This window comes from Monomorium pharaonis, chromosome 2 (assembly GCF_013373865.1).
Source record: "Monomorium pharaonis isolate MP-MQ-018 chromosome 2, ASM1337386v2, whole genome shotgun sequence".
Taxonomy (NCBI): Eukaryota; Metazoa; Arthropoda; class Insecta; order Hymenoptera; family Formicidae; genus Monomorium; species Monomorium pharaonis.
This window is the reverse complement of record NC_050468.1, coordinates 11,346,996-11,359,564: the sequence shown is the minus strand read 5'-3', so window position 1 is coordinate 11,359,564 and position 12,569 is coordinate 11,346,996. Positions and strand designations below refer to the sequence as shown.

General features: G+C 31.2%; 2 protein-coding genes across 2 annotated transcripts in view; both read left to right on the top strand.

Annotated features, from left to right (window-relative positions):
- The first annotated feature begins 1,304 nt into the window (after positions 1-1,304).
- Positions 1,305-7,428, top strand: LOC105841005. The gene is made up of 5 exons (XM_012688102.3): positions 1,305-4,958; positions 5,307-5,552; positions 5,859-6,226; positions 6,310-6,464; positions 6,633-7,428. Exons 1-5 carry the CDS (start codon positions 4,346-4,348, stop codon positions 6,937-6,939), a joined length of 1,689 nt encoding a protein of 562 aa, XP_012543556.1. The 5' UTR covers positions 1,305-4,345; the 3' UTR covers positions 6,940-7,428.
- A 3,469-nt stretch (positions 7,429-10,897) lies between these two features.
- LOC118644448 overlaps positions 10,898-12,569 on the top strand; it is a 9,689-nt gene continuing 8,017 nt past the window's right edge. Inside the window, exon 1 of the mRNA XM_036283035.1 lies at positions 10,898-10,911. Within this exon, the coding sequence (XP_036138928.1) occupies positions 10,898-10,911 (14 nt within the window). The remainder of the gene's footprint in view (positions 10,912-12,569) is intronic.

Here is a 12,569-nt window from a genome sequence, read left to right as displayed (position 1 = left end):
GAAATCCTATAAATTTCTTACCTAGGCTTTGACTTGTATTAAATTCTGTTCATATAATTAATGAGTTGTACGGTAGCGAAAAAACAATGTCGGTAACGAGAGAATAGTAATCATTTTGTGTCTCCTTTTTAATATTTATTAATTTTTTTACTTATTTAGTTATTTGTGGCTATACAATATGCAAGAAAAAGCAATGCAAACATAAGTAAAAGAAAAGAAGAAACAAAGAAATTATTATAATTGTTTTTCAAATATTAAAATTTGGGGTTCTTATACGCATTCTTCAATATTTTAATATGAAAACGATGGTATTAATATATTATCATAACAAAGTTCTTATTTAAGTTTTCGTTTCAACAAATTTTTTGGAATAGTAATTAGTTGACCTCACTTGCCTCTCACAAAAATACAAACCTTTCACTCAGTATGAAAGTTTCGTTATAATCAAAGATTACTGTTTCGGAGAGCAAACGTAAACTAGGACCTTCGCGCGTGAGCCAAACTTTATTCTTAACTGCGTGTGGGTTTAGCACCTTTTCATTGGATTATTTGCAAGTTGTGTTACGACATAGAATCCTCATAGAAATACGTAAAACATTGAAGAAGCGATTTTTCGGTCATTATTCTCAAAGTAGATTATAACAAAATTTGAAAGAATTATTCTTTAATAAATTATTTCCAAATGTTGTTTTATGATCAAAAATAAGTCAAGAAATTAAGGGCTGGTTGTTTCAACTTTTTAATAAACTTACTTATCAGGTAAATATATGTTTGATTTTATTTATTAAAAAAAAGATAGACACCTGTTTACCTGATAAGTTTATCAAGAAGTTGAGATAAACGGCCCTAAGAAAAAAAAAGTTTTTAATAAAAGTTAATTTCAATGTCGAGATCAGCTGTATAATACATTATCGCGTAGTCAAATTGATTATCATAATTATTAATAATTCTAAATTAATATAATATTTGAGTAGTTGCTTTCAATTATCGTGAAATTTTTTAATCGTTTTATTCGTTAAAATTGCGATTTTTTTACAGTTAATTCTTTATCTAGTTTTTTGTTTTAATTTTTATTTTAAATTACATAAATATCAAAATTCCGTTCAATGTAATATAATTTTAATGTTATTACAAACATACACGGAAAGAATTTTTTCTTAAAATTTATCCTCAAAATCTGGTAATTGTGAAATTTTACCTTTAGTAAAATTTACTTTTTAGTAAAATTTACTAAAAATATAGTAAATTTTACTAAAGGTAAAATTTCACAATTACCAGATTTTGAGGATAAATTTTAAGAGAAAATTCTCTCTGTGTATAAAAAATAACAAAAATATAAAATAAAATTGTACGCAATTACCGTGTTTCTTTCAAGGTTTCTTCAAGATAGTAATTACAAATGTATCAAGACTATAATTGCCTAATAGAGATTGAGCATCGCATCCTACCAGAATTCTCGTTTCTAGTAATGTTAGTTATAATTAGAAGGAGATCGAGAAAGTGTAGCTTCCAGTGGCTGCGATGGATAATCTGCACATTGCACCTAACGGTGTATATCTCAACAGATCGCAGGAATCCGTTGGATTAGACTTTCACGGTGTTACAGTAAAATCATTCTGCCTTTGATAAATCGTTCAAGCGGAAATTTATAAAACGCTTTCAAGATTGAACGAGAAGAAGAACGTCTCATCGAAGACATCGAACTTCCGATTGAACCGCAAACTCATTCAAGCGGACGAAATCGCTGTTTTTCTAAAACGATAGAAAAAGAATCAAATACTAGTTCGTGACTTCGTACAACGGAGATAACCGCGATTAATGAGATTCCGTTGCAGGTGGAGTAAGCCGGAAGATGTGAGAGAATGCATCAGCGTACATTTGGATGTGATTGCTAGCTGTGCTCGATACAGTATCAATTGAAATAAGTAATATAATATCTAGCATCGTATTTTATTGATTTGGTCTTGGAAAACGACGATCGCAAAAATTATTAAATTAATAATCATACGTACCTAGATTTGAAGAAAAACAAGCATTATTAACCACCGTCTCTCACTTATGTATCACTTAAACGTGAAGAAATAATGCAAAGGTAAAAGAGAAGTATCTCTATAAATTTTTTAAAAGTGAAGGAATTCGATAATCTAATACGTCACTGGTTGTAAGTCGCGCGCGCGATGATTCAATTAACAGTTCGAGCGTGAAGATATGTCGATCAGGGGGTCAGATCTGGTTTCTCTCTATTTCGTGATATCGCCGCTTTTCTCTGTACTTTCACGCGAGCGTGTACCCGTAAAAAGACTTCGACCCGAAAAAGCGTGCTTTTGGCGCTTCCGTCGTATGGGCCACGCGCGCCGTTTCGAATCCTTTTATTAAAGTGACTTTTTGGCCGTTAACGTGCCGGTATACTTAAGAGAACGAGAGACATATATTCGGCAGTCAGCGAGAGCGAGAGAGGCAAACGTGTTTGCGACTGAAATGCATTTGTGTTGGAGCAGCTGTTACTCTATCGGGGCACGCGTCTCAACGGTCGTGGCAGCTGCCCAGAAAATCGGCTATGGTATCCTCACTCTGAGTTCTTTCACGTCCTATCTATAAATTGAAGCTATTTTTATTTTATATATGTAATTATCTTATTTGTATATAATTACAAAATAAGAAACTGTTTGTCCGCATGATAAACAATAAAGTTTTATATAAAGTAATTTAATGTGTACAAACGATAGAGATTAAATCCGTAATAAACATTAATAAATACAATTATATAGTTTTTAACAACTCTTTATAAAGTTCCTGATTTTTATAAAAATTTATTTAAAAAAAATGTTTTTGTTATTATTAGTTTTATAAACTTTTATATTCATTTACTGGCAAGCGGACGATCGTTTAACATAACATTAAAAAATATATTTTATGTCGTTACAAATAAACGTTTATATTAAGTTGCGGAAACCTCGCAATTCACTATGATGATGTGCGCATTCTTCGGCAGGCATTTAAAGTTTAAATTACTCCAGTCACGGAAAAGTTGCACGAACAACAGAAGCAACGGTCGAAACCCTGAGCGAAGTACATTATAGTTGAAGGGCCCCCCACTCTGCGAAGGGACAGCGGGCCCATATTACGTGAAAGTACGTGACAACCCCCCGAGCGGTCGCGCACACACGCGCAAATACGGGGGAACGCATGGAGAAACGCCCTTTGCGCATCTGCTGTTAAGGGAACGCGCGAGACAGTTTAACGAAGGCAACGGTCGTGAACACATCGCGTAGCAAATGAAAGTGCGCATCCTTAATTCTTAAGACGTTCTTACGCCGAAATATTCTGCACTTGGAAAGAATTTAATTTTTAATTTTATATTAAGATTAAATTCAAAATTTGCTATTGATCCAAAAGTCACAAACGCATTTTTGACGCTCGCATAAATAAGGTTACTGAAAGTGCATTGTTATAACACAAACTTTCGATTATTTAACGCCTCTGTTTTCCGAGAAAAGTCAATTAATCGATTAAAAATTGGTGGGATATGCCGTTTAAAAAAATTTAGATAAAAAAGAACGCACGTGAGGAATAGCTCTAATGTGTTGGAACGTTTTTTGAAATTTGTGCCCAACGATGTGTACAAAGATTTGTAAATTAATACATGAAATTAATTCGCCGCCAATGCAGATAGTGAGCTTCGCATTGGAGACTTGGCGATCTCCTATTTATGTCAGTAGTATGCTAATAATACTCGTCAATCGATCTTAAATATTATAATTTTGGATTTTTATTTTAATTTCTGCTTAATGTATAACAGTGTCCAGAAGATTTGTCAAATTGTGTGTCTGTGAACCTAAAAACAATATCAGTGAAATTCTCATCAGTGTATAAACGTTGAAGGTCTTGAAGACATTCCTGTGATCACTTCCAAATATTTAGCGCAAATTATCAGATCATAATTTTTATCACTGAAACGCGCAAAATAAAAATTTTGTATTTTATAATATTTAAATTTTAAAGAACAATTTGTTTTAAATTCGCAACAATAGCTAAAAATTCGTGAAGAAGTCCTTGAAATCTTGTTAAGCGTTTTACTTATTTAGCTAATAACGTCTCACAATCAGACTTGACCACTTGACTCTCAATTTATTTCTGCGAATCAGATTTATTCGTTCAAACCCAAATATACTCCAACAGTTCAACCTAATTCTATTTCTTGATCGTTCACAAATTTTCTACAAGTTACTCAGCACCCGTCGCAAAGATTGTATCGCGAACCATTTCCCGTCTATCGCTCTGCTTCATCGGAAGAGGTGAAAAGATTACACGTCGTTCAATGAGATAGCTACAAACAGCAATAAGCATGGCTCAGCCACCTGAATCGATACCAGTGCATTGCTACACGAATCCGTCGTTCTGCCGTCAATCGGAGTACATCCCGGACGATCATGTTAACGACTTGCCGCCGCCGCCGCCGCAGCAATTTCAAGGAAGCGACGAGTTACCGCCGCCTCCGCCGCCGTTGCAATTGCAGTGTCACGCCGCGGGTCAGAGCAATCCCGCCTTCCAAGCCCCGCCAGAGACGACGTTGGACGTCTGCGAGTCGCGGGACCGGTATTGTTATCTGGAAAGTAACAGGGCCCCCACGCACAGGAGATACGCCAGTCTTCCGGTGGAGGAGGCTCGCGTGACTTACGGCCAGTCCTCGCGGTACGAATACATAGAGCAGGACGAGGCGGAGACCAAGCAGTTGACGCGCAGGAACTCGTCGAGGTACGAGTTCATTCCACACCAGCAGGTGCAACAGCGTTCCGCGCCGGCGGCCAACCAAAACGATCGAGGAGGGCCGCAGACGCGGACGTGTCGCGGCAATGCCGGTAGATATGCTTTTATACCGGGTGATCAAGATTACCAGGAAGACAGCCCGCAGTGGAGCAATGCAAAATCGACGCCCCGACATATCAACACTCCGCAAGGTAATCACCCAGTCTCCATCTTTACACATGGGAAGAATAGTTTGAAATATCTAAATATTTAGTTAGATACAGATTTAAAAATAACTTTAGAGTTTCAAAATAATTATGTATATAGGACGCTTAAGCACATGATGAGCAATACTGCAAGAAGTTCTAGCAATCATTTCAAGTGTTCTAAATAATTATTTTGAGATCTGTATTTAACTAAATTTGTAGACATTTCAGGAAAGTTGTTCTTTTTGTGCAGAAATATAAAATTTTCTATTTAATAAAAATTATTGATTATTTGAATATATAGGGCGAAAATTAAATATAAATAACTATTGAAATTTGTACAACTTGCAACAGGTCGTTATATCAGAGTGCCTCTGCAAGAAGAAATTCCGCCGGCACTACCCGAGAGAAACATACAAGAACTCTCTGTATCGCCAAAGAATAACTTAGCTACCCAGAAACTGCACGAAATATTGTCTACACCTAGGAAACCGAGATCCAGATCCGAAGAGAGAACACTATCGCCGAAGAGACAACAATCATTCAATCAAACCAGCACACCGCAACGAAGGGCCCTTACTCCTGGCGGATCACCAAACGGTTTGAAATTTGTTATCGCTGTTTTCTTTAGCGGACATAATATAATAATAATTAATATTTTTATTATATGTATAATAATAAATCAATGTTATCTGCATTAAGATCACAATTGAAAATAAATAAATAAATTTATTTATTTGAAAGTATAAAATTTTAGAAAAATATGCTTGCTCAGAAAATACAACCATTATTTTTTAAAAATAACATTCTCTCGTGTTGTGCTATTTGTTATATTTTATTAATTAATTTTTAAATAATTTCTTAATTAACAAAACAAAATGTTTTCTTTTCTGTCACTTTACTCAGGTCGCACTTTCAGTCCGACGCGCACAACTCCTCAAGGCACACCTCACCGAGCCTTCTCGCCCACAGGACCACAGACTTCGACACCTAACAAGGAATCATCAGCTCGCAGATGTCTTCCCCTGTTGGAGAACTCGTCCCGGCAGCAAGACCTTTGTCCAGCCAGTAATTGTGGCCGGCTTCGCTACGTTGGTACAGCCCCGGTCGATTTAATGAATATGAGTCATGAACCGCCACCTCGTTACGCTTACACGGAAAGTGGTCTCGAGTCCATGCCGATGATGTCTGGATCGCCCAAATATCAAGTGGTGCCCGCTGAACAGAAGAACTATCAAAGCGTAGAAAGCGCATTTATGGCTCGAACCGCCGTCGTGAGTGATAACGTACTAAGTAGATAATAATACGGCAGGCAACAAAAAAAATCATTAGTTTAACAACGATTTCCTTGTAATAGGTACCACCATTATCTCCACCGAACAGCGACGCGAATACGACTATGGCAAGCGGCATGGAAAAAAGTGACAGAAAAAGTGCACCTATACTTCTGATATTAGTCGGCCTTCTCACTTGCGGCCTCGCCCTATATTTGTCCTGGTCCCAAGGAAGAAGGTACAACTTTTTGATGTTTTATTTTCCATTTAACAATTTCTAAAAAAAACTTCGCAAGTAAGATACTATTATATAATATCTGTTGGTTTCATTCAAAGTAGTAATAAGTTGAATGTTTTATAGATGTAATTTATAATAAATATTTAATAGGAAAAACATCATTTTTAGATACTACTTTGACAGTGCAGTCGGTTGCGGTGCCTGTTGCGCTCTTGCAGGTGCTTGCAGGAGTCTGCGAAGAACCTGGACGGGACTCGGTCTGGCTGGGCTATCAGCATTGAGTTGTGCTGGTCTTTTGCTGCTCGCAGCTAAATCCCCTAGAGACGGCACACCTCTTCACGACATCACAGCCGGCGCCCTGTGTGGAGTATCTGTTTTAGGCGCTAGTTTGGCCTTATTGGCTCTTTTGAAACCAAAATGTAATTTCGGACGTCATAGACGAGTGCATTCTTGGATACCACGGTTCTCCCCTTAGATTCTAATGCCGTTCTAATGATTGTTATGCATAATGATAATTACGTTTTGCTTTAAAATTGTCCTTCCAAAAATGTGTAAAAATTCTATAAGGCATGATGAAATATACATAGAATAAAATATATATTTTTGCCATATCTGTTAAAAAAATAGTACTGTATTTTATAAATATCAAGGTAGAATAAATAATACTAAAAGTATTTACTTTAAGAATATAGTACTTTTCAGAAAATTGTGCTGCAAATCAAACAACACAAGACATTTTTTCAAAAAAGGTTTATTAAAGCTAATTAATTTTTTGCAATCTTGAGCAATTAAATGTTTTTTATTTAATCGCAAAAACTCAGCAAAGATTCAAAATGTATAAAAAATAGATTACTATTGTTTATAGAAGTAGTGTTAAACAATATTACTTATAAGATAAATTGATCATTCTCTTGAACTAAGATTTTATTCTATTGAAGTTTATAAATATACTGCTTTAACAAATTTTTCATGTGTACCTACATGTTTTTCAAATTTATAATATATAATATAGTAATATATTCTGATGTTTTACTTATTTAGCACAAATATAATGACTAAAACTTTATATTTTCGCAAATATGAAAAGTTTGAGAGCTATTACGTTTCAAATAAATCATGCATACTTATTAATATTAATATCATTATATTATAATTATAATACAGAAAGTAAGGCAGCTTTATGAATGACGCCTATGTACAGAGAAATTTTTTATTTTAGATTAATGATATAAGAAGCAATTTATTTTTAAAAATAAATAAGAATTATTTAGTATTCAATATTTTGCAGAAAATAAAAATTATGTAAAAATGTACTGTAAAATAAAATTTAGAAGAACATTTATAATTTGTTATTATTTTAATTTATTTTAAATAAATATTAAATTCATATGCGCTATAATTATTTATAAAATTTTGTAGTAAATAATCAATTTTTCAAATAATAAATTTCTTAAATAATATTCTTGAATTAGATTAATAAAAAAAGATTCCTATTTAAATGTTTAATTTTAAAATCTCTTTTAGGAATTTTTTTTACAAAATAAAAATACTTAGAATTTTGATGTTTTACAAATATGTTTGTATATCTTTTATTTTAAAAAGAATAAAATTTTTATTTTATTATATGCATCTTTTTGTACGTATAATCAAAAAAATATTATTTGTTGAATATAAGGTCTTGAAACAATTCTGTTCGCGGTGTTCTATTTATGTTTATTCTACTAATTTAAAACAAATTTTGAGTTTATTTTTATTTTAAAAACAAATAAAAAAAGTTTTAGTTGGACTACTCACTAATAATAATGTCTTACATTTTTAACTGCGATACAATTTTATTTTATACCACCAAATATGTTTGTATTACATACAAAACGGATAACGCTGTAATTACAAGCATAGACATTTCTACTTGATAAGGACCCAAAGTGAAAGCCAAAACATTGTAGTTTTTTAATAAAATTTGCCAGTTTGGTCGACTAGAAGTCAATTAGTATTATTGTTTAATTAGTACTAGTGACAACAAGTTTCTTAGTACTATTACTTAAAAAATATATATTTAAAGTTTTGCTACTTTGTTAAATTACAGAAAAATAGTTTCTTTTGTTTAATTTTACTTTGTAGCCTTACAATTTTATATGTAATAAAATAGACACACACACATATATGTGTGTGTGTGTATGTACGTATATAATTATTTACTGTTAAATTTGTTGTTCATGGCGTGCGCGTCTTATTAGTGTGGATTACTGTGGACTATTAAAGAAGTAAGAGAGATGTCTGCGTGGGTACAAGAGAGAAGGTTGTGAATAACTAATCATATTTTCTGACTTTTACCATCTAAAAAAGACTTTACACTCCCTCTTGTTATTCTTTCCTCCATGGTCCCGTGATGCAAAACGTTCTCCACGCCGCGGATTCCGCCACAGGAACTCTTCACGACTAACAAAACCTTCCGCGTTTCGACCCAAACAAGCAGAGCCCCGCTTCTGCCGCCAGCTCCGCCAAAAAAGCGACTCACGAGTCTTTCAGACATCAAAGTAGATTTACCATAACATTTTATTCGAAATCCAGGAGATGAACTATATTTGGAATAAACCAATTTGACTCTACCTTACGCTGGCTCATTTCATAAAATTTCCCTCTTCCACTCGGTATAAAACACGCATCCGCGCTGGACGTAACATATGTACCAAAAATGTAAAAATTTGATAGATTTTTGTTTTATGTTATTTTTTGTTTATTCGTGATTCTTATGTAAAATTGCATTTTATACCACGTATTTTTTAATTTCATAAGAAAGTAGCATTACGAATAAAATTAATTTTTTGTAGGTACTAATAAAATAGTAATAAATATTTATGCAAAAGTGTTTATTAAAATCCACTTTATATGTTATTTATATTATTTATATATATAATATTATTTTTGCAATGTAACCAAATTAACAAATTTGCTGTTATTTTATTTTTTGCAGTATTTTAGAGCAAAAATTTGATTATTTATGGCTACAATTTCTTGTTCGATTGTTATAAAAGAAGCAAGATAAACTTAAAAATTTTATAATTTTAAGAATATTTGGTTAATATCATATATCTAAATTATCTAAAACATTCTTAACAATAAATAATAAAGAATGATCACCAATGCCATCATATTATTTTATATTCAGACTATATTTCTTAAACAAAAGCTACATATAAAACTTCAGGAACATAAATTCAATTCGCTTTTGTTTAAATTTTATAATTTATTTAAAATTAGTTTTATCACTTGTACTATTATATTAATTTACAGTTAATTTTATAAATTTTTGACATTGAATTAAATACAATAACTTAAGTTATTTTACTAATTCTTGTTGCAAATTTAAGCATTTGAATATTGTAATTTGTTTAATATTTAACTGCAGTAAATAAAAAATAATCAAGGTTTTAAAATTATTTTACATATAATATAGATTAAGTAGGATTCAAATCGAGGTTAAAACGTATATAATTAGAATTTTATTCATGTATTAATTATTATTAAATAAACGTATTAATTATGTACTAATTATATCAGTTTAGACATGCTTTTTTTTATTTATATTTTTCAAAGCTTTTTACTTATTATTATATTAAATTTTGATAGACTAAATGTGCTACAAATTTACGTATTTTTTTTTAAGAAGAAAAGAGGAATGAATTGTAGAAGAAAAGTAAAATGGATTTGAACACAAAACATAGCTCTATCGAAAAACGTCTACGAATACATAGAAGTAAAATCTACAATAATACATCGAACTTGAAGAAAGATTTGTCAACTCTTTCTGACAAATAATTTTTATTGAGAACAATTATCTCCAAAATGAAGATTAATTAAGTAGTGATAGAATAAGTCAGATTGTAAACATTCTATTAGCATATATAATATATAATTGTTTTATGCATATTAATAAAAATAAATTTAATGCTTAATTAATGCGTATTAATAAAAATAAGGTTAATGCTAACCTTTATATATGCACAATTTAATATTTTTGCTTTCAATTATAACAAACCAATAAATTAACTGAACAATTCAAAATTGACGAATAATAGAATTTATGGCAATATGACTAATTGTCTATTAAAATCTGAAGCATTGTATGAAATTGTGGTTACTACAACTGAACAAAATCTAACCTTTAATTTAAAATTCAAGCTAATTAGCACAAATAAATGCAAATGCAAACAAATTTTTTTAATTTAATTAAAACTTTTTAGTACAGTAATATTAAGGATTAAGATTTAGAAATATTTCAAAGTATTATAAATTTATTAAAACTATGTATGCAACTAAATAAATTGATAAAACATTCATTTCAATGCATATTTTCAATAAAATTATCTTTTTTATGTATAATATATATAAATATATACGTATTTATAATTTTTTTACAGATTCCTGGTGACATGGTGAGACTCAGGCAAGAAGCAAAATTAGTAATTAAAACTGCGTTTTTGAATTCTCATTGACCAAAAAAAAGATTTTATTTCTTTTATAATTATTTTGCGTTCATCACATTTGATAAATTATTTTAAATTATTACTAATTATTATATTACAGTAATTAAAAATAATGTAATATACTAGATTTTAAGTTTGCGTTAATATAAAGAAAATGTATTCTTGTTTCTTCTTATCGACCTTCTTATCTAGCGACCATTCATTCTTATCATTAAAGTCTTTGATAAGCCACATAAAACTAAAACATAAAGTACTAATAAATTATGAGGCGCAATGCAATTTTACAGATTGCTTTTACAAATTCACTTGTGTTCATTTATTAGTAAGACATATTAAAAATAAACATTGTGTGCAAAAATTGTCCGAAGAATCATCACCTTGTAAAATATCTGAAGAACCAAGTGACTTTAATAATGATATTGTATATTTAACTAAAGAAACAAATACAGTACTACAAATTTAAATATTTTGACTGAATCATTGCAAGACAAAGATCTATCGGAAACCTTATGCAGTAACAACAAACTTACTATTGATACTTTTAAAAGTAAAGTTTTAATTTTGCTCTTTGCTTGGTTATGCAGCTGTATGCCTATGGAATGTATATGTATTGTTACGCGCGCGCTTACGGAAAGGAAAAAGACACACAACACTGATGACTCAAGCTGATGACAGCTGACAACGCTTTTCACAAAAATCAATATATTGATCGGTCAGAACAGCTCACCGATTAAACGGGCAGGGGCGTAACAGTATTAAAAATAAACAATTGAAAAATAAAAAATTTGTTTGTAATATTTCAATATGTTTTTATATACTAGAACACAACATTGCGCGCGCTTTGCGCGCGCCACTTAGCATTTTTATATTAAACATTGCACTTTTTTTTCTTCTGTAATATTACTCTCACACACTTTATCATATTTAATGCTCTTCTCTATCTCACGCTCTTTCTCCCACTCTCTAAATTATTAATTATAATATTAATGATATTAATTATATTATTTTCATATTGTTCAATATTACTCTTACACTTTACTTTCTTATTTAATATCTTCTTTATCTCTCACGCTCTCCCACTCTCCCCCCTCCGCCCCTCTCTCACTCACTAAACACAAATTAGTGATTATATTATATTTTCATGTTTCTTAATATCACTCTTACATACTTTATCTCCATACTTAATCCTCTTTAAATAAATTAAAAATTATAATATATTATATGTAATGTTACCTGTTAATTTTCAATCAATTTTCAAAACTTTTGCTTTCTGGCGAACTCTTTAGAAAATTATTGTACACGTCCGGAACTGTAGGAAAACTGTGTTAAAGTAAATAAAATTCTCGATATTTGATTAGCATTTCCCGTCAACCCACAAAATTCAAGTTTTCCGGAAAATATAATTGTTTAAAAAATGTTTTAATTAATTATATCACCTGAATTCTATAGCAAATTATTGTACGCGTCCGGAACTATATGAGAATTACGTTAAAATAAATAGATCAGTTGATATTTCATTAGCATTTCAGGTCTAGCTTTAAAAATTCAAGTTTTCCGGGCAAAATAATTGTTTAAAAAATGTTTTTATTAATTATAACACCGTAACTATCCAAAAACT

Excerpts from the sequence above, each read along its gene's own strand:
- LOC105841005 (XM_012688102.3), top strand. The coding sequence starts at position 4,346 with ATGGCTCAGCCACCTGAATCGATACCAGTGCATTGCTACACGAATCCG. Across the intron at positions 4,959-5,306 it reads ACATATCAACACTCCGCAAG|GTCGTTATATCAGAGTGCCT; the intron begins GTAATCACCCAG and ends AACTTGCAACAG. Across the intron at positions 6,465-6,632 it reads TCCTGGTCCCAAGGAAGAAG|ATACTACTTTGACAGTGCAG; the intron begins GTACAACTTTTT and ends CATCATTTTTAG.